Consider the following 23,289-nt stretch of genomic DNA (forward strand, 5'->3'; position numbering starts at 1 on the left):
CCTGATAAAATGGTGGTGTGTAATTCAGGTGGCACACAGACTTGCAGTTACTTAAAATGTCTCTAGTTAAGGCATCGTTGGTGCTCAGCTTTCAGCCACATGTCTGCTCAAAATGGCTGCTGAGCTGTGCTCTTCATTGTGTTGTCTTCATCATCACAGGTTAGCAAGAGAGATGCTTCTTCATAATATGTGGGTCAGAGAGAGAGAGAATGTGGTTGAGCAAGTACATTTATAGATGTTCTCTCCAATTCCTAGAACCAATAGGATATCATGGTACTTAAAGGCCTCTGAGACAAGCCAATTCCAAACAGCCATACCTCAAACCAATGAGAGAAATAGTACATTTAACACCTCAACCCCCCCAAGACCATATGTTAAGCTAACCTGGCTTTGTGTGGGGGATCAAACTGGTTTAAGACACATCCCCCCCCAAATCCTGTCATAAAATTACAAAGAGACAGTCGTAAAAAGGGGGATGGGGGAAGGCAAACATGAATACCTCTCACCACTTGGTTTGCCTAAATTATAAATAAAGACATACAAAACATTTATCAAGTTATATGTAAAATCTCACATCACAACAAATATGAAGCCTATATTTCTTTATTTGGGATTGTATTAAAAAGTGAGGAATCTTGTCATCATCATTTCATGTACTCTTACAACTTCATAGCAGGTTAAACAATTACCACTCACGTCATTTTGTGCACAAAACTCCCACTCAGCCATATTTCTCTATGGGCCAATTCCCAAATTTCTTTGCACTCTGATGTGTTAGAAGGGGCTGGCAAACATGCACTTAGGTGGCAAGAAATTCTTTCTACGTCGCTATTTACCAGGACACCTTGATCTGTGGGCTTGTAAGCATGAGAGCTCCTACAGCATCTCAATGACTTTCCCAAACACTCAGCTATCTTATTTCTTTACTACTGGGTAGCTGAAACAAACTATAAAGCAGGGGTCCCCAACACCATTCCTGGAGGGCCGCAGTGGCTGCAGGTTTTCATTCTAACCCTTTTCTTAATTAGTTTTTGCTGCTATTTAACTTCTTTTGAATTAATTGTTATTGACTTGCTCTTGAAGACTCAGCCCCCTTAATTGTTTTTTTCCTTAATTAGCTGCCAAACAATAGTGAGATACAAAAACAACTTGTGTCCATCATACAATGTCTGAAAATAAAGAATGATGAAGGTCTCAGGAATGCTGATCTGCTCAGGTCCCCAAAACATTTTAACAGAGCTCTTAGAAAAGAGAAAATGAACAATTTCAGAAATGTCTGCTATTGCACAATGAGAGCAGCAACAAGCCTTGGAATTAAACAACGAGTTTAATTAACAACAAAAATCACAGCCTAATTAAGCAACTGGTTGGAGTTTGAGGCCCTTCTGTTGGCTCCCTCACTTCACATTTCATTTCTGTTTGTGTGCCATTTAAGGAAAGAAATGAAGCAATTCAAAGGAACAAATCTTAAAAATAAGCAAGTCAATTAAAATTAATTCAAAAGAAGCTAATTAGCTGTAAAAACAGGTCACTGATTAAGAAAAGGGTTAGAATGAAAACCTGCAGCCACTGCAGCCCTCCAGGACCAGAGTTGGGGATCCCTGCTATAAAGAAAAAAAACCCTAAAGAGATAAAAAGATGGGGAAAAAATCTTCCCAATCCCTTTGGGAACAAAGTTTTAGAAGCAAATGCTGTATTTCAATAAAGTTTCACACGTCAATGAAATGCACCACCAGACTCTCAGTACAATTCTTAGTGCAACGCTCAATGACTATAATGAGGTGCGTTCATTTAGATTAAGTTCTTTCAGGGGTGCCATTTCCAGCATGGACAGGCCGTGACCCAGCAAGGGGAAGGCTTTCACTTAAACCTTTGGCTTCTGTTAAATTATTTGTGCAGCTCTTTCGAAGGTAGCCATCTGGATGGAGCACAGCTCTTGAAATGGCTCCTTGCACTTTTTCTAAGGTATTCTTAAGTGTGGCCTTTTCAGGGGACGTGATGCAGGGGCCGTGGCAGACCCACTGCCTCAGGTGAAGTATTCTTGATTTGTTTTTGATCTGTAATATGGCTGAAGCTGTGACAGGCCCTTGGTCACTGTTGTGTTTGACACATGACTGATGGGTGAAAGTCACAATAATAAGAGTTGTGAAGTGTCCACATTAAACAAGGCTTATAATGTAGGCATCTATAGGGTTAACGTGTCCACCAATATCAAAAAAACCCTTGAGGTTGTTACACACATGCACATGGGAGGCAGTTAAAGGGCTCAGATGAGGGTAATTCCATGCCGGACCAGGGGATGGCACAGTGCACTAATCCTTTCTCTTATTCCTCTGCAGGGACCTGGTGACATCATTTCCGGTTCGGTTTCAGGGCCCGGTGGCATCACTTCCAGTTCCTGCTGTGATGACATCATTTCCCCTAATCAGCTTTAAAACCGCCATATTGTGTCTGTCTCCTCAGTTCTGTTTTGCACTGTCTGTCAAGACAATTTGATCAAATCTTTGCTTTTTTCACAGCCAACTTTCAAGTATACGGGGTGGATGCCTCAAACCTTTTGGCTGTGTTATCTGCATCATTTCACAAGGTTAAAGTGCCTTTCATGAACACTTTTACATGATGAAACGCATAACTATGGAAAACACAACCGTGGTTTATTGCTGCAAAAGGCCCGGCCCATATTTTGTACAATGCAAAAAGATTTGCAATTGGAAAAACTGGAAAATGATTTTGAAAAACATGCTCAAAGAGTGTAACTGTTTTAGCACCTCAGCAGTAAGAATAACACAGTTAAGGGATAATTGGTAATATGAATCTATTGTGGCAGGGTATGACAAGATGGTGCTCTCTTCTGCCATCTATTGACAGGATACTTGAGTCCTAAAAAGTCATTTCCAAACTGGATATGAGAAGGAGAGCCCCAAGGTACTGTGGACATGTTTGGAGATGAAGGAAACTCCTCTGAATCATCAGAGGTCTATTTCTTCTTCTTCCTCGGTCACACTCTTATATCGCTCTAAAACAATACTTAAGAGGCTAAGTCATTCAGCAGTAGTTAAACTAATGGCTGAACTGAAAAGCAAACTTGAGAGAAGAGTAAAGGTCTGTTTTTGGCTTTGCAGTGAACACCAAGTTTAGTCAGCTTACACTTGATGTGTCCAGGGATGAAAGAGCCATAAAGTACATAAGTGACAGGTGTGACTTTTAAAACAAAGTGTCACGACTGAGCCTACAACAACAACAACAACAACAACATTTATTTATATAGCACAATTTCATACAAAAAGTAGCTCAAAGTGCTTTACATACTAAAGAAAAGAAAAATAAAAGACAAAATAAGAAATTAAAATAAGACAACATTAGTTAATATAGAAAAGGAGTAAGGTCCGATGGCCAGGGTGGACAGAAAAAACAGAAAAAAAACTCCAGACAGCTGGAGAAAAAAAATAATAAAATCTGCAGGGGTTCCAGGCCACGGGACCACCCAGTCCTTCCCGGGCATTCTACCTAACATAAATGAAATAGTCCTCTTTGTAGTTAGGGTTCACACGGAGACACTTGATGTTGATGGTCATACAGAATTCTGGCTTTTGATCCATCCATCACTGTTGGAACATCACGGTGCTCTAAATAGATGATGGTGGCGCAAGCCTTGACTTTTAATCCTAATGTATCCAGTTTATTTCTAATATCCTCATTGTATCCATTATTGCCAATCACTAAGATTTCAGTTTTCTCTTTATTTAACTTGAGAAAGTTACTATTCATCCATTCTGAGATACAAGTCAGACATTGTGTTAGTGAATCAAGAGAATCGGGGTCATCAGGTGCTATTGATAAGTACAGCTGTGTGTCATCAGCATAGCTGTGGTAGCTCACGTTGTGCCCTGAGATAATCTGACCTAACGGAAGCATGTAGATTGAGAATAACAGCGGACCCAGGATAGAGCCTTGTGGAACACCATGTTGGATATCATGTGTCTTTGAGTTGTAATTACCACAACTAACAAAATATTTTCTCCCTGACAGGTAGGATTCAAACCAATTTAACACCCTGCCAGAGAGGCCCACCCATTGACTAAGGTGATTTCTAAGAATGTTGTGATCAATGGTGTCAAATGCAGCACTCAGATCTAAGAGGATGAGAACAGATAAATGGCCTCTGTCTGCATTCACTGCAAATCATTTACTACTTTAACGAGTGCAGTTTCTGTGCTGTGATTTGTTCTAAAACCCGACTGAAATTTATCAAGAATAGCATGTTTATTTAGGTGGTCATTTAACTGCATAATGACTGCCTTCTCTAGAACTTTACTTAAGAAAGGCAGGTTAGAGATGGATCTAAAATTTTCAAGAGCTGAGGGGTCGAGATTATGTTTCTTAAGAAGGGGTTTAACTACAGCAGTCTTAAGACAGTCTAGGAAGACCCCTGTATTTAATGACGAATCTACCATGTCAAGAACATTATCAATTAGCACGTCCGATATTTCTTTGAAATAATTTGTTGGTATTGGGTCAAGGAGGAGGATGTTGACCGTTATGACCCTTACGCGTAGAATTTCTAAATGAAACCTGCTTAACTGTTGTAAGTAAGCTGTAAGGAATGAGCCTGCCAAATTTCAGCCTTCTACCTACACGGGAAGTTGGTGAATTAGTGACGTTGGAAAGTTCAATATGGCGGCCGACAGTGGTGTCATACCAACGAAATAAGTACGGACATTGGTTTCCGTTAAAAGTTCAATATGGTAGCCGACAGTGGCATCGTACCACCGAAATAAGTACCAAATTTTAGCCTTCTACCTACACGGAAAGTTGGAGAATTAGTGACGTTGGAAAGTTCAATATGGCGGCTGACAGTGGCGTCATACCACTGAAATAAGTATGTACATTGGTTTCAGTTAGCGCAGGGAAGCCGCCTACCAAATTTCGTGAAGATGGGGCCATCTTGCGACGAGACTAACAACCTTTGGAAGCAAGTCTCATGATACACATGTAGAGCAGGTTAGAGATAATGAAACTTGGAAAATTCGAAAGTCTCAAAAAAATGAGAGTAAAGATCGCATTAGCGCAAAAAAATTGAAAATATTACTCTGTGAAATAACAGAACAGCGAAAAGATATCAAATAGTGTTTGAGGATGTCTGGGGGACAAGAGAGACAAGGCAGTGAGACAAAAGGACAGCTGCTGTACAGGCTTTTAAAAGTGCTGCACAAAATGCAGATCATGCGGCACAGCAGCAGCAGCAAGCCAGCAGCTGATAAAGCAAAGAAAAACAACTCTTATTTGTTTCCCATTGTATCACCATTTAAGAGGGCTTCGAAGGAGCAACCGCATCTCCTTAGGGTGCATTTAACCCCCCTCCTCACAACAGTAGCACTGGTGGGGGGGAGGGATTGGCGAGCAGGGGGCAAAGCACTATATATATACAGTGGTGTGAAAAACTATTTGCCCCTTCCTGATTTCTTATTCTTTTGCATGTTTGTCACACAAAATGTTTCTGATCATCAAACACATTTAACCATTAGTCAAATATAACACAAGTAAACACAAAATGCAATTTTTAAATGATGGTTTTTATTATTTAGGGAGGAAAAAAAATCCAAACCTATATGGCCCTGTGTGAAAAAGTAATTGCCCCCTGAACCTAATAACTGGTTGGGCCACCCTTAGCAGCAATAACTGCAATCAAGCGTTTGCGATAACTTGCAATGAGTCTCTTACAGCTCTGGAGGAATTTTGGCCCACTCATCTTTGCAGAATTGTTGTAATTGAGCTTTATTTGAGGGTTTTCTAGCATGAACCACCTTTTTAAGGTCATGCCATAGCATCTCAATTGGATTCAGGTCAGGACTTTGACTAGGCCACTCCAAAGTCTTCATTTTGTTTTTCTTCAGCCATTCAGAGGTGGATTTGCTGATGTGTTTTGGGTCATTGTCCTGTTGCAGCACCCAAGATCGCTTCAGCTTGAGTTGACAAACAGATGGCCGGACATTCTCCTTCAGGATTTTTTGGTAGACAGTAGAATTCATGGTTCCATCTATCACAGAAAGCCTTCCAGGTCCTGAAGCAGCAAAACAACCCCAGACCATCACACTACCACCACCATATTTTACTGTTGGTATGATGTTCTTTTCTGAAATGCTGTGTTCCTTTTACGCCAGATGTAACGGGACATTTGCCTTCCAAAAGTTCAACTTTTGTCTCATCAGTCCACAAGGTATTTTCCCAAAAGTCTTGGCAATCATTGAGATGTTTCTTAGCAAAATTGAGACGAGCCTAATGTTCTTTTTGCTTAACAGTGGTTTGCGTCTTGGAAATCTGCCATGCAGGCCGTTTTTGCCCAGTCTCTTTCTTATGGTGGAGTCATGAACACTGACCTTAATTGAGGCAAGTGAGGCCTGCAGTTCTTTAGACGTTGTCCTGGGGTCTTTGTGACCTCTCGGATGAGTCGTCTCTGCGCTCTTGGGGTAATTTTGGTCGGCCGGCCACTCCTGGGAAGGTTCACCACTGTTCCATGTTTTTGCCATTTGTGGATAATGGCTCTCACTGTGGTTCACTGGAGTCCCAAAGCTTTAGAAATGGCTTTATAACCTTTACCAGACTGATAGATCTCAATGACTTCTGTTCTCATTTGTTCCTGAATTTCTTTGGATCTTGGCATGATGTCTAGCTTTTGAGGTGCTTTTGGTCTACTTCTCTGTGTCAGGCAGCTCCTATTTAAGTGATTTCTTGATTGAAACAGGTGTGGCAGTAATCAGGCCTGGGGTGGCTACGGAAATTGAACTCAGCTGTGATACACCACAGTTAGGTTATTTTTGAACAAGGGGGCAATTACTTTTTCACACAGGGCCATGTAGGTTTGGATTTTTTTTCTCCCTATATAATAAAAACCATCATTTAAAAACTATTTTGTGTTTACTTGTGTTATATTTGACTAATGGTTGAATGTGTTTGATGATCAGAAACATTTTGTGTGACAAACATGCAAAAGAATAAGAAATCAGGAAGGGGGCAAATAGTTTTTCACACCACTGTGTGTGTATATATATATATATATATATATATATATATAGAGAGAGAGAGAGAGAGAGAGAGTATTTTATGTATTGTGGTCATGTGAAAAAGTAAGTCCACCTCCTGTTTTCAACATATTTCAATAGGCAAAAAAGTAGATTTGTATGCCAAAAATTCATACAGATAAAGGTCATGTACTTGAAGTAATTACTCACAACTTTGAGTAAAACGCTGATTTGTCTTGTGGAAAAGTACATCCACCCCTACATTTATTGCCTCTTTAAATCCATCAAATTAGAATTAGGTGCAGGTGGGCCCCGTCTTATTTACACCACAGATATCGAGGGTTCAGTGTCTTGTTTGCTATTGACATTTATGGTGTCACCATTTTAAGATCAAAAGAGCTCTCTTAGACCCTCAGAAAGAAGACTGTGAATGTCTGGAAGTCTGGCAAAAGTTTTAAAAATATTGGCATATTATTTGAAATTAATAACTGTAAGAAAAATCATCTAGAAGTGGTATAGATTTCAAACGACTGCTAAATTGTCCAGAAATAACGTTTGTACTAAAAGAAGTCTCCAAGAACCCCACAATGAAATTGTGGGATCTGCCAGCAACTCTTACAAAAGCTGATGTCAAAGTCCATGCATCTACAATCAGAAGGAGATTGCACAAATTTAGCCTGCATGTGAGGTGTGCCAGGAAAGGCCTTTGCTATTCACCAAGAATATTACAGCAAGATTACAGTTTAGCATTGAACATCTAGGCAAAGATCAGGACTCCTATCCAAAAAGAACTTAACAGCACGGTTAGCTTTAATTTTGTGTTCTGCAGTGATGAATCAAAGAAATGGTTGTTTGGCAGCAGTAAAAGTAGACATATTTGGCACAAACCAAAGGTTGCAGTTCAGGAGAAGAACCTCATACCACCTCTGAAGAACAGTGGTGGAAATGTTATGGTTTGGGGTTATTTGGCTGCCTCTGGGCCTGGGCAGCTTGCAGTCATTGAGTCAACTACAGCATGAACTTTGCATCATTACAAAGTGTGCTTAAGGAGAATGTGAGGCCATCTGTCTGGAAGTTGAAGTTGAACTGCAAATGTATTATTCAGCATAATAATGATCAAGATGGTGTCTCATTCTTGCCCAGGTACAAAAATTTGCCAGGCTGGGGAGACATTGTGGACAGTCTGAATCAGTAAGATCTCAGACCAGGTAATCAGTCTTCAGCTTCAGCATGTTCTCCCACCTAGACCATGCCCCCTGGCTACCTCAGCACTATCATCCACACTGACTCACACTTCCTCCTGGATGAGTTGGCACCTTTCATTACTTTGGGTCTTAACATGCGAGTCTAGAGGAGCTGTCCTAGCCCTGCAGGCCCAGATGCCAGTGTTCCCAGCAGTGGCCTATGTCTCAACCAAGACTCTTAACAACTCCAGCTCATTGTTAGCCTTGCACTTCCTGCCAATTTAAGCCTCTATGCCTTTTTTAAAAGAAAAATCGTAAGATCCCCAGCTTCTCTGTACTGCACAGCTTATCTTGTGAAAGAAACTTTAAATTCCTCAGAGATGCTACTCAACTAGAAATTATAGTGATCTTGGATGAGGTCTTTGATCTTTTCGGGGACGTGGTGCTGGTTCAATAAGGTCTCCACTAGCTTGAGTGTCATGTCCCCATATGCGTTGGCAAGGTCCAACCACAACACTACTGGGTCTCCTTTTCCCTCCCATGCCAGTCTGATAAACTGTGTAATCCCACCCGTGTGTTCTTGGAATGCCGCTTTTCTGCACAGAGATGTCGATGTAGTTGTGAATTTCCCCTTGGGATTAATAAAGTATCTATCTATCTATCTATCTAGTTGTTCTTGAGGAGGAAGTCTGTTAGGCTAAAATATATCTCTCCTTCAACATTCAGCAGTAGATGGCTCTGAATTGCTCAATACATTCAGTTTTCCTCCTTAGGTATCCATACTCCCTTGGCCAGTCTCCACAGCTTGGCAATGTTCCCCCTGCGCTAGACAGTCCTCATGATATTCCGGCGGAGGCGAATAAATTCTGGACGTAATATGCCATGGTGATGTATAACCATGACCTACATGTTCACTGTCCTTTTTTTTTTGAAGTTCACAAATAGCCAACCTTCGGCCCATCTTGGTTTTGCATTCCTTAGATTCTGAATAACTGAAATCACCGTTTTTTCCGAGTTACGCAAACAGAATAGGCATGTTTATGTTATACTCAGAATATCAAAAGCAACAAAAAAATCATAGTTGTTAGAATGTATGCAGTAAATTATGTCATTCATGTATTCCATGCGCCACGTTTTACATATATGATTTTTCCCATTGAGATCTGATGTGTTTTCAAAGTGTTCCTTTAATTTTTTGAGCAGTTTATATATAAATGTAACGCTTCCGGTGCTTTTACAGCAGCAGGCGCATGGGGCTTTTATTTTGATATAGTATATTGCGCTCAGGACCGGAAGCGCAACTTTTCGTCTGCTCGTTATTGCTGTTTTCGCATTACTGCAGACAGTGAACGGACAAATCCAGTTGTTGGCTTATGGTGTCGTAGCTGAGCTCCGAAATAAGAAACGGTAAGTAATGTATGAAAGCAAGAAAAAGGAAAATAAAGGAAAATGCAATATAGAGCGTCGGTGGAGTTTAATTTCACCGGAGACCGGGCTTTAATAACGGAGCCCACGTGAAGGGCCGTCCTAATGTGCCGTGTGTGCCGAAAGGCTCTGCTCAGCCTGTCGCTCGGATGGTCACTCGGTATGTGTTCCATTGGGCGACGAGGACGTACGGCGAGTGCTGCTTTTACGAATTCCGATTTTACACGAGAGCCTACCAGGGAGAGTGACTCACCCCTCTGTATTTTAAACTAATGTTGTGTAGTAAATGTAATTTGGAAATGTAAATGAACGAAATAAAAAAAAATGTGTATGAGAAATAGAAGGTGGTGGTTTGTGAAATCGACGTTATGTGCTAAAATCTAGTCCAGTGGAAAACATAAGTCCATATAAGAGTTTGACAACTGCTGAACACGCAAACCTCACTTATGCCGTAATCGTCCTCATTAAGCTCTTTGTGCATTTGGGCCTGTTTTAGGAGCTTTAACTTGCATAAATACAAACAATTTCTATCTTTTCTGCTTTATACAAAGTTTAGAATTTGTGTTTGAGGATGCCAAAAGTAATGTGCATAATAATTTTAAAGGTCAATAAAGTCAATGGTTATAAAGTTACTCCGTTCTACTCAAATACACATAGCTTTGTTTTATCTTCTTCTTTCGGCTGTTCCCGTTAGGGATTGCCACAGCGGATCATCTGTCCGCATATGGATTTGGCAAACTTTTACACCGGATGTCCTTCCTGAACGTAACCCTCCCCATTTATCCAGGCTTGGTTTTATCTTGGGGATAAATAACCAGCCCAAATCCTTGTATTCTTGCCACTTTTCTAAAGTTTTCTTGTGGTAGAATTCTATTACAGAAGTGCATAAACAGCAACACGCTATTTGGACGGATTCTTCATTGTAGAGGTGGCTGAAGAACGGTGGAGCTTTTAGCAGGATCAGTCTAAATATATATATAAAAAACATAGCAATATGAAAGGTACCTGATGACTTTGACAGATGCGTAAACTGATAAGGGAAAAAAAAGCAAAATAAGAAATTCAGTTTTAACGTGTAGACTTCCAGTTCACATTCATTAGAAGTTGGCTTTAACAGGTTCTTCTGGTATTTTGACTGGAAGGGAACATTCAAAGTAGATGTAAAGTATGTTAAAACGATAACATAAAATATACATAAAAGGAATGAAGTAGTGCCAATTTGTATTTTTCTACAGTATTTGTCAGTAAAAAGATCACAAACATGCCAGTGCGAAGCTTGTGTGTTTGTATTAACGCAGACAGAAAGAAATGTTCTGCACTCAGACCGGGCCATTTACAGCAAACACACAGCTGGAGGGAGAATGGGGAGGGTTGGCATCAGGAAAGACATTCAGCTATGAAAACTGTGTTGAAACCAATACATGATTGGTACATGAGAGGTCGTCACAAAGAGTGACCTCATATAAAAATGACAACAGCAAAAGAAGAGGAGGGTTGTTTAAAAACAGTATGATTCATGCATTTGGATCATAGCTTTATCCAGAGCAGCTTAAAAGTTCTAGATGCATTACAGCTGAATTCTTTCTTTCTTTCTTTCTTTCTTTACAATAGGAATATATCCAGAGTAAATGACACACAGTGTCACACAATGACTTTAAGGTGAGGACTGAACTGGCAGCCTTCTGGTTTAAGTCTAGTGCCTCAGCCACTACAGAAAATAAAATGAATTAAAGGGTGAGCACATTTGTGTAGCTATAGGGCATTTGTTTTTTTTTTTTTTTTCATCTAAAAATAATTTTTTTCTCACTTAAATATTGTTGGTTACAAAATATTATTATATGCAACAGAAAGCCTGGTGTGATGTCTTAACATCACCTTTTACAGAAGCAAAAACCAAACATATATTAACAGTTCGTGGACTTTGCTTATCCACTGCAGGTAAAGATATGGTAATTCACTTAATTTGTGGTATTCACAAAACCTGTTTCCCACAAGTAGTAATAATCTTAAAATCAATAGAAACAAAGATGTGATCCAATATTTTTTTTTTTTTGTCTGTGATAATGCTGAAAGAACATTTCCTGCTGTTGAAGATCATTATTTAACAACTGCAGTGCTGTGGTGCTGTCAATACACCATGCGTGGATGCAGTACTAGTGACAACACAGTAGCGAGACACATTTTCTAAAGTGTATTACACGCAGAAGGATATATTCTCTAGAAGGGATGCCTTATTCCACCCTGAGGTGATACTCTGTCTAGTTTTGGTCCATAAACTCCAGCAGTTCTCATTCTTCTTTTCCTTAACGCTATACTGAATAATGGGAATAAGGAAAATGGAAGGGTTTATAAAGTTAAATAAGGTTTAACTTTGCTGCAATTGTTCAGAGGCATCTGACTAAAAGTAATTTTGAGTGGACAGACTCATAATATACTATAGACATGAGCTGCACCGTGTCCGTTATTTTGCCCTCTCATTGTCATGTAATCACCAGGCCCTGTTCAGCCGTTTTGACACACAAGTTATTCAAGGGCTCAGTTCTCCAACTCTGCATTTTAGGCAGAGGAGTTAATAAAAATGGATGGGTGGGAGTGTGCCTGAGAATGTTATTATAATGTGACATTAATTACAAACAGGGGTTTTGGGCTCATTAGACTTTATTTACATGTGTGCATCATGGCTCTGCTAATTATGTGTATGTTTCTTGGGTACTTGTGTACTAAACGGATGGAAAACAGAACCGTTTTGACAAATTCATAACCTATTTATTGGGATAAAAAAAAAAGAGAGACAAATTTACAGAAATTGGAATAGTTTCCCCTACCCATTCTAGTGTAGGCTCCGTGGGGAGGTTTCACTTGTATTATTAACCACATTGCATGGAAAAGCACATCTTTTATTTTAAATCTGAGCATTTTTAAACCATGTTAATGCACCCAGCAATTGTCAGGATTTCATTTCACTTCAGTTTTATTTTTTTTAAAGAAATCTGTTATGATTTTCTAAAACAATAAATATAGGTGCACTGATATTTAGAAGGACATAACTAAGGCAATGAGCTGTGACAAGAGCAAGTGGGAGATCCTGTGAGTTGACATGATCCTATCGTTCAAAAAGCTCTGCTCATGCTGGCCCTGATAACGTTATACCACTTAGCTTGTTCTGTTCAGTTAGCCAATAAAAGGGTCATTTTGCTTGACTTCTCAATGTCTGGATTACATATTTTAGTTTACATGGTAATGTGCTCGCTTTTTTTTTTTTAACCGTTGTTCATTCACATAGATCTCCAGTCACCCCCTCTTGCCTTTTCCCACTCTGCCTGATCATATCAGATGTAACCCATCCAGCATTAATGTCCACATATGAAAGAAGATGCTTAAGCTTGTTCTGTACCTGAACTCCCTTGACTTGCCATCCAGCTTATTTAAAATGATCGAACATCCCTCGTTAAATGGAGGCAGGCCAGCTCCCCTTACTTTTATCCTCGTTCCAGATCTTCACCCTTTTCATCTTCAGACAAGGTGTAACAGACCTCCTTAGGTGCTAAGTGATCGCAGTGCTACTAGCCGAGTTTGGGAATATCTCATATAAATCCCACTTTTTACATTCCTCCGAGTCTCTTATGTTGTCAAATATTGGAGACGTAAGGTAGCCTTAGATCTTCTTCACTCTCCTTGTGACACCTCTCAAGTGCCATGCTTTCTCGAAAGATAGTTGAGACAACCTGATACTCAGGTTTGCATTGACAGCATCGATTCATAAGTGTATTTGTAAATTTATAGTGATGCCAGATCACATCTAATCTTAATCTTACAATTGTTTTAAAAGTTTATAAAAAAAATAAGAATAAAGTTAAATAAAACACTGAGTGTGAGAAGAACATGAGAAATATGACAAACGAGAGGAGACCATTCAGTCCATCAGGCCCATTTGTTTAATTAATAGCTAAGCTGTCCCAGTATCTCATCCAGATTCTTCTTCAAGGTTGTCAAAGTTTCTGCTTCCACTGCATGTCTCGGTAGTTTGTTCCAGAGTCCCACAACTCTTTGCGTTAAAGAAGTGCTTCCTGGCTTCAGTTTTAACTGCACTTCCCTTAATTTCCAATGATGTCCTCGAATACATGAATCATCCTTAAGTTGAAAGAATGTTGCTGGATCTACTTCATTAATGCCTTTGAGCGTTTTAAATACCTGAATTAGGTCCTCACGCATGCAGTCTCCTCTTCTTGAGACTAAACAGGTTTAACTCCCTGAGTCTGTCACAGTAGGACATGTTCCTTAAATCCCATGATGCACTGGGTTGCTCTTCTCTGCACAGTTTCAAGTGCTGCTATGTCTTTCCTGTACTGTGGTGACCAGAACTGCATACAATACTCCAGATGTGGTCTGAAATAGTTTGAACATCACGCCCCTTGACTAAAATTCAGCAGTTTTTATGATATTCTGTTAAAGACTTCTGGGTACTTAAGCAGTGTATTGGAGCATTTAAAAAGAGTGACTGAATGATAGGTTAAATGTGGATTACAAGTAGAGATATGCCAAGTTTAAATTAAATAGCATTCACTATGTGAGATAAAGTGAGCAGCTTTGGTTAAAGAACACTGCAGATAGGACAGGCAAGAGCAGCTGAACTAATTCAAGGCAAGCAGGTAATAAGATGTGAGGAAAGTATGAAGAAGATTCAGTGGTTTTTGCTGCATTTTTAAAAAAAATATATTGTACTCTGTTCTGTCCACAGAGAAAGGGCTACATTTCTATTAAAGGACGAACAAGAAGTGGAACTATCTGGCAGTTCTGGAGACTCGAGAGATGGAATGTAAATCTGAAGAAGTGACCTCCAAAGAGGAGAGTAATGACAAGTGATGTGTGCATTGGTGTCAAGGCCTGTATTGCTAATTTGGAAGTTGCTTTGCTGTGTGATTTATTTGCTGCTTTGGTTCTGTGCTACAGTGTGGACCTTTAAGAGCAGCAGCACCCAAAACCAATAAGCAGCTCAACAAACAGCTAATAACCAATCGCATTTGCATATCAGAATAAAGAAAACTGCTAACGCTGAATGTGATTGGTTGGTCTATTTTGCCTAAAGTAGCTTAACAAAGCACTGGAAAGCTGAAGATCGGTGAGCCGAGAGACTGCCTGACCCAGTAACAGTTGTGCCTGGTGCAGAACAAGTAGGGTGTCAACTTCAAAAGCCAAAGGGCCAGGCCTGGCACCACTTTCTACAAACGTCACTCTGTGGCTGATGACCTGAAGTGTTGGCTGTTCTCATTAAAGACACATTTATTGAGTAGCCTTTGTGAAATATTCATTCTGTGAGGAAGAGTTGGGGTAGGGCACCAAGTGAAAACCATTTATCAGGAAGGCTGGGACATTAAGGTGCAAGTGCCTGGTGCTGCTGTACAGGAGTCTTCTTTCCAAGTATACCATGGAGAGCAAAAAACCAGTGAAGATTAAGGAGGAAGACTGCGAATGGGAATCTGTGCAATGTCAGACAAACATTTATGGCATTGAGCAAGAGAAGGGTTGTGAATGGGAACCAGTCATCGTTAAAGAAGAGTCTGAGCTGACATGTGACACCACTAACCTGCAAAAAGACGAATTTGTAAACCGGGTCAAGGCAAAAGACCTTAAATCCGAGTCGGTCTATCCACTTGTGTACCAACAGGAGGAAATAACTGAGACAAGCTTCAAGAAAAGTCAACCTCACTCCCTCCAGAATCATTCTGTCCAGGTGAAGACTGAACCTTTCCGTTATAATATGGAGGTGACTGAGAATATGTCCTGTTCAACGTATTCTGGAGAAGGTAAGAGCAGAACTGAAAATGGTGTGATAAACCTAAAGGGTGTTTAATTGAATGTGGGGACTCTTGCTTGTTTTGATTTATGAATTCTGTACTGCAGAGTTAAAGGGTGCTACAAACAGTGTCATCGGTACAAGCTTTAACTGAATTAAGTTGTTAGAACATTAGAACACTCTGGACGAGAACAGGCCATTCAGCCCAACAAAGCTCGCTAGTCCTATCCACTTATTTCTTCCAAAAAAACATCAAGTTAAGTTTTGAAAGTCCCTAACTGTCCCTAACTCACACTACTTGGTAGCTTATTCCAAGTGTCTATCGTTCTCTGTGTAAAGACAAACATCCTAATGTTTGTGTGAAATTTACCTTTAACAAGTTTCCAACTGTGTCCCGTGTTCTTGATGAACTCATTTTAAAATAACAGTCTTGATCTACTATACTGATTCCCTTCATAATTTTTAACACTTCAATCATGTCACCTCTTAATCTTCTTTTGCTTAAACTGTAAAGGCTCAGCTCTTTTAATCTTTCCTCATAATTCATCCCCTGTAGCCCTGGAATCACTTGAGGTTTTTTCCAGCCCGGAAGTACTTCTGTGCTTCTGTCTCCATGACTTTGGAGTACTTCCGGGCTATGTAAACAATAGGGACTCCCCAGTCTCCCTGCAGTGTCTCCTGGCGGCACCCATGGTACCCGGCAGGGCAGTGTTGCCAAACTCCAAGTCCCATAGTACCCTGCGGGCATCTGGGACACCGCTGCAGTCCAGGGAAGTTGCCATCTATCATCCTGGAGGAGGCAGTGTCCCTGATGAGCTGTCTTCCTCCATCCTTCCGTTACTGGGGCGTCCCGGCCGTCCTTTACACAATGTACAATTCGTACTTTGTTGCCATTTTCAATCATTTTCTGCCTCACATGCAAGTGTCACCCGGTCTAACCTGTGGTATGCACAACTGTGTAAATATGCCCCATCATAGGTAAGCAGCTAGATTAGCAGATGCCAACTTATGCTGCGTTCACACGCTATCAGATAGATAGGAAGTTGGAAGTTTAATGTTAACACCCTACAAAGTTGGAGCTCCAAGTTGGACAATCAAAGAAAACCAATCTACTTGAATTCTCGGAGTTGTGACATAATACTGACCTTTCACCTCACTCAATTGTTTAAACCCCAAAATATAACCTGATGAGCCAGAAATGTCATTTTTGTGGTTAAATTGCATTTCTTGTGATGCAATACGCTGCCATTTATTTGTGTAAGACAATCGTCAGCAGCTTCTCCTATAGCTGGAGGACAAGGAGATTGCTGGCTTGAGGGCAGGTCAAGATTGGCCTACCTGCTCATTTACATTACATTTACTTATTTGGCTGACACCTTTATCTAAGGCGAGTTGCACCCTTTATGACACAAATGGTTCAATTTCTTTTGGTTTTCCAATTGGAGGTCAAGTGACTTGCTCAGGGTCACACAGTGTCAGTAGTGGGATTTGGACCTACAGCTTCAACGTTTGAAGTCCAAAGCCTTATCCACTACACCACAGTGCCTGCTCCCCAGGGAATCACAGAGATGGCCACAACAAATGATTGATAGGGTCCTGGAGAGGCAGAGAGCACTTACAAACGTCCAGACATCACCCTACATGGCATGAAATAACAGTCCTCAATTCAGAAGGCTCTGAAATCCCTTCAGGTCCTTGCAGATGCTTGTTACAATGAGGACTGAGTGACTCTCTCTCTTATATGTCAGACCTGCGCCTCATCATCTTTTTAATTCAAGTCTCCTGGTGGCACATGCGGGGGGGTGGTTTGGGGGTATAGTGATCTGGGCAAATCCACCAAGTGTGCGATTGTGAGTTACCTAGTTAGCCAATAAAAGGGGTCATTTTGCTTGACTTTTCACTAGCAGAATATGACAAATAGATGGGGTCACAAGTTTTTCTTTTTTCTTGAAAATGAGTTAACCATTATGGCATAGAATTACAATATTTACTTGTTACATATATTGTGATAGCAAAATACCCGCGCTTCACAGCGGAGAAGTAGTGTGTTAAAGAAGCAATGAAAAAGAAAAGGAAACATTTTGAAAATAACGTAACATGATTGTCAATGTTATTGTTTTGTCACTGTTGTGAGTGATGAGTGTTGCTGTCATATATATATATATATATATATATATATATATACACACATACATATATACACGGATATATATCTACATATACACACTTACATATACATACACACACATATATGCACACAAATACATATATATATATATATATATATATATATATATATATATATATATATATATATATATATATATATATCTACATACACACACTATATATATATATATATATATTATATATATATACACACTCTTTGGGGTGTGAGCAACTGTTGCTGGGGGTGCCAGAATCCATGAAGGAAGAAAAATGAAAAACATTATTTGTATAAAATCTTAATTTATTTATCCATTCCTAAATAATTAAATGGGCAGGCTATTTCGTATCAGTGCAATACGCTGCTTGTTAAAACGGATGACTCCCACTCTTACGTGCAAGTCTGCCTGGATATTATGAACTATCGTATCTGTTCAAGTTCTATTTAAATTTTAAATAGAAGGAATTTTTATTTAGTCGACAGAATATTATTCCGGAATAAATCAACTCAAACCTTAAATAACTTATAATATTTTGCTCTCCATAAAAATATATCCTGTCTAAATTATACAAGTTAGAAATAAAGTAAACGTTAAAAGAACAAACATTCAAATTTCTTAACTCTTATGTAATTTTATAAAAAAAAAATAAACTTAAATTTTAAATATCCCAAAAGATTTTGCTCTCCATAAAAATATATCCTGTCAAAATTATACAAATTCAAATATGAGCATTGTGCATAACAAAACCTGGAAATATAAAGGCGTCTCCTGTGTGCCGTTTTGTTAGTCTCCATGACTGAGAAGAGCTTCTCACACAGATATGTGCTACCAAACATGCACAAGGTTCGAGCCGCATGTAGACGGAGCTGGAGCATTTGTGCGGGAATGTTAGTGCAATTCATCCATTCATAATAAACCGAATACAACAGCTGACAGTGAACTCGGAATCACACATTAAACACAGCATCAAATGATATAAAACACACACAGTAATTACAACCTTATGAAACTGGGAGAAAAAAAAACTGTCTTTGAATCTACTGGTGTGAGGGCTAATGGGGTGGGGGGAACAAAAGAGGCAATACAGGATGGTGGGGGTCTTTAATAGCGCTGCTTACTTTCCAGGTTAGTGTGTGTGTCTTATATCTGTGCTTGACGGTGGGTTACTGTGCACCAGTGATATTCTGTGCTGACTTTTCGCCAACTTTATAGTAATCAGTTTCATTAATTATATTTTGGTGAGATACTTTACCCGTTATATTATTTATAAAATGACGTGACTTTTGTCTCAAATGATATGCCACATTTATAGTTTGTTACTGTGAAATTTGTGGAGGGCTTATAAGTTTCAAAGAATTCACCCTAAGTGTATGGAAACATCTGACCTCAACTGTATATATAAATGTTATTTACTATTGACTAATCTTTATATTCATTTGTTTTGGCCAAAAGTTTACAATACAACATAAATTTTGAATTTCAACCGTTTATTTCACTAGCTGCGATTGCATTTAAAATGTTTCCATTGAAAATAAATAATGTTAACAAAGTTGAGAGTATTTTACTTTCATTTGATTTCTTCCAGGAAGGTACATCGAAAGGATTGAAAATGTTCCTTCATGATTATCATGTTATGTTTGTGTTTAATTGCTGTTCTTGTTACTTTTGAATTATTATCTTTCATATTTGCATCTTTTCTGAGATGTTTGTAATTATTGTACCATCCCTATAAATGTCCTGACATTATTTGGACTTTGTGGGCGGAATCCCAGTAATTCAAAAACAACTGTTGCATAACATTTATAAAATGTTCCTGGATTTCAGAAATGACACCCCTAAAAATATCTTCTACCTGAAAATTTGTATGTTTCTGGGATTAATTACTCTTTGAGACAAGAGAAAATAACATACAGACATTGGAAGAGCCAAAAAATGACACAGAGTGACCCATTACAAAATAATGGAGGATGGCAACTCGAAACTAAGACAGTTTTTTTGTTTATAGTCCTGAAAGTCCTCAATGTTTCCAAGTTTATTCTTTGACACATTTGACATCAGTCTAACCAGTTTTTTAACCCACATGCAAAAGAATCCTTGACCATCAAAATGAAAATGACCAGGGTTGACTCGTAATTGTGAGCTGAAGCAAACCCAACAGTAATACGCTACTTTACAATAAGGGATTATTTCTTGTCAGCTGTTCTTTCTAAAATCCTTCTTAGATTTCCATTAATTTGTGTGTTTGTGTATTTCTGCAGATTTACAAGAAAGCAGTATCTTCTCCCCATCTTCTTTTCCTGTGTCCTCTCTTCACCGTAGACTACAGCAAAATGAAAGTGTGAAAAAACTGACACCTGAATCAGAGATGTCATTACCAGGATTGTTGCCATGCAGCTTTTTGCCTGTTGTGAAATTAACAAGAATAGATGCAGTCAACACTCAACAGCAGAGGCATCATGCAAATTCAGCACCAGTTTATGTCTGCCAAGAGAAGAGAAGTACTTTTAAACAACAGTCTAAAACTAAAACTAAGTGGAGTCATACTGAGCAGAAACCATGTTGCTGTTCTAAGCATGGCAAAGAGTTCTGTAACAAATGCAGTCTTCAGTTCCACTCAAAAGTTCACACAAAAGAGAAAACATATTGTTGCTCTGACTGTGGCAAAAGATTTGCTTTCAATCACTGTCTTCAGACACACAAGAGAATTCACACTGGAGAAAAGCCATATTCTTGTCCTGAATGTGGAAAACAATTCACCTACAGTAGCCATCTTCAGACTCATAGAAGAATTCACACTGGAGAAAAACCATATCATTGTTCAGAATGTGGCAAACAATTTTCACAAATCAGCAGTCTTCAGATTCACAGAAGAATTCACACAGGAGAGAAACCACATTGTTGCCCTGACTGTGGCAAACGATTTACTTTCAGTCGCAGTCTTTGGATGCACAAGAGAATTCACACTGGAGAAAAGCCATATTGTTGTTCTGATTGTGGGAAGCAATTCACCCAAAAAAGCAATCTTCAGGCTCACAAGAGAATTCACACTGGAGAAAAGCCATTTCATTGTAGTGACTGTGGCAAACAATTCACGTTCAGTAGCCATCTTCAGGCTCACACAAGAATTCACACTGGAGAAAAACCATATTGTTGTTCTCAGTGTGGCAAACGATTCTCCTGCAATAGTTATCTTCAGACCCACAGAAGAACTCACATTTGTGAGGAGCCATACTGCTGTTCTGAGTGTGGCAAGAAATTCTCTGACAAAAGCAGTCTTCAGACCCACACAAGAAGTCATGCAGGAGAGAAGACAAATTGTTGTACTGACTGTGGCAAACAATTCTTCAGCAGTACTCCTCTTCAAACCTTCACAAGAATCCACACCGGACAGAAACCATTTTATTGTACTGACTGTGGCAAATGATTCACCGCCAATAGCAATCTTCATTTGCTCAGTAGGCCTCATGTGGGAAGTCATACTAATCTTGTTTAACAAAGAACCAAGAAATGTAATCTGGGATATGGCGAATAAGAAACAGAACAACCCCAATTCTGCCAGGTCATGGGATCCACAGGACTAATTAAAAGAAATATCCAAGCCCATCTTTGATCACTCACTTGTGTAAACCTTTGCCAGTTTATCAAATCTCTGTTTCTAGTCCTGGAGGCCCAGCTGGGACATGAAAAAAAAAATGTCTCACACATCTAATGCCTGAACACTTTATAAACTGAGAATCTGAAAAGATGCTAAAAAATCATGAAGAAAGTGCATAGGGCATATTATTTGGTAACAACAGCAAAAATGTTTTATGAAACATGGAGGGTAGACCTAGAGATAACTCCGGTACGTTATCAGAAAAATGAATACTGAAGTCATAAGTAGATATGAAAACAGAATAAATGGAGTACACCGGCCAACTGCACACACACATAAAAATATACAAATGAAACAAATGGAGTAGCCTTGGGGGTAACAGCCAAATAAAAAAAAACTCAGAGTCTCCATTACCTGGAAGACGCAATGTCTGGATGATGTACCCAAAATTACAAACAATTGCTTTTCTTGGTAGTAGTTTAAGTTGATTTTTTGGTTTTATCCATTAGGATCCAATCCTTTCTTTATTGGGGAAGGGCTCTGTATTTGTTTGGGCTGTGCCGTTTATGGAGCAAGATAACTTCCCATTTTCCTTTGATGCATATTGGGTTGAGGTTTTGAGTTATCTTTTGTTTTCAGTTCTGTGATCACTTTCTTTAATTACTTCCCCCTTGTTAAGTTCTTGGTCCGTTTTTTTTTTTTTTTTTGTTCTTTTAGTTCACAGGTTTTGTATAGAGCAGTGTTTTTCTTATGTGTGTGTGTATTTAAATTCGTGTTTCTTTACACGTTTCTGGTGCTATTTCAATTTGAGTTACCTTGGTTTTGTGTTTTCCCCCCATTATTTCTGATTAACAAAATATAATTCATTAACTTTGCTTTAATTTCATGTTACTTTTTTGTAGGGGTTGTTTTGTTTTGTTACTCTCTCTAGAGGTACATCATATTCACCTTTCCTTCCTGCAGACTCTGCTTTCTTAATCGTAATCTAATGATGAGAATTAATGGCAAGTAGAGGGGATACTTGGGCAAACGACACTGAAAGGCTTCAGCTACTTCTATCTAGCATGGCTATTGCTGGCATAGGTTTAAGATTCCACGTGACCTGGATGAATAAGTTTTCAAAAATGGATGGATAACCAAACCAATAGGAAAAGCAGTATGAAGATTGTGGTGGTGATTTTGTTGTGCTACGGTCCTAGGGTGGCCCTATTCGCCTTTATAGAGACCTTAAAGAATACCCCAAATCCAATATTCTCTCACCGTCAGGGTTGACTGCGACTGTAGTTCAGCACTTCAGCCTGGCCACGTAGATGCAGCACCAGAACAGACAGAAGAAAAAAGTCACATATTTATTTATACATACACGGTAGAGACTGCGTTTCTACCTCTTAAACAAAGTAGTAACAACTGATTATGAGCTCTTGCCATTCAGGTTTAAACCTGTCCAAACCTACACGACTAATGACGACACTCTCTGCCGTTTAGTTGATTGTCAGTCACTGTGTAATGCAGTTGTGTTTCCCCTTGGGTGCCGGAATTGTGCTGAGTTTAAAAGTTGAGCAACGTGTCAAATTTTAAATTTTTTTTCCCCTTTTTTTTTTTGATTTTATTGAAATCGCACAACATTCCATACAAATAAATCAATTTCACAAAAATAGGATCGAAAACAAATCAACCCCCACCCCTGAGAAAGAGCTAGGTCAGCAGAGTGAAACTTAAAGCTAGTAAAAATAAGTAAATAGATAAATTAATAAGTGAATAATGTTAAATGGGGAAAAAAGGAAGAGAATCCACTTCCTCAGTACTTTAAAAGCTTATTCTAAATTGTTATTGATTAGATCTTGCCAGGTTTTGAAAAAATTCTGCACAGATCCTCTTAAGTGAGAATTAGATTTTTTCCAATTTCAGATAGTATATAACATCAGCTACCCACTGACTTAGAATAGGTGAGTTAGGATTCTTCCAGTTTAGCAAGATAAGTCTACGCGCCAATAGTGCAGTAAAGGCAATTACAGTTTGTCCTTCTCCATTTTAAGCCCCTCTGGGAGCCCAACAAACACAGCTGTTAGTGGGTTAGGAGGGATTGTGACCCCCAAGGCTGTCT

The 23,289-nt window shown here is 39.2% G+C and overlaps 1 protein-coding gene across 1 annotated transcript in view; it reads left to right on the plus strand.

Moving 5' to 3' along the window:
- Nucleotides 1-9,505: 9,505 nt before the first annotated feature.
- The window catches only part of LOC120534633 (zinc finger protein 665-like), a 60,534-nt gene continuing 46,750 nt past the window's right edge, over nt 9,506-23,289 (plus strand). The window contains exons 1-3 of the mRNA XM_039762225.1: nt 9,506-9,610; nt 14,367-15,432; nt 19,849-21,011. Coding sequence (XP_039618159.1) covers nt 15,054-15,432; nt 19,849-21,011 — 1,542 coding nt within the window. The 5' untranslated portion in view covers nt 9,506-9,610; nt 14,367-15,053. The remainder of the gene's footprint in view (nt 9,611-14,366; nt 15,433-19,848; nt 21,012-23,289) is intronic.

The sequence above is a fragment of the Polypterus senegalus genome, chromosome 8 (assembly GCF_016835505.1).
Source record: "Polypterus senegalus isolate Bchr_013 chromosome 8, ASM1683550v1, whole genome shotgun sequence".
Taxonomy (NCBI): Eukaryota; Metazoa; Chordata; class Cladistia; order Polypteriformes; family Polypteridae; genus Polypterus; species Polypterus senegalus.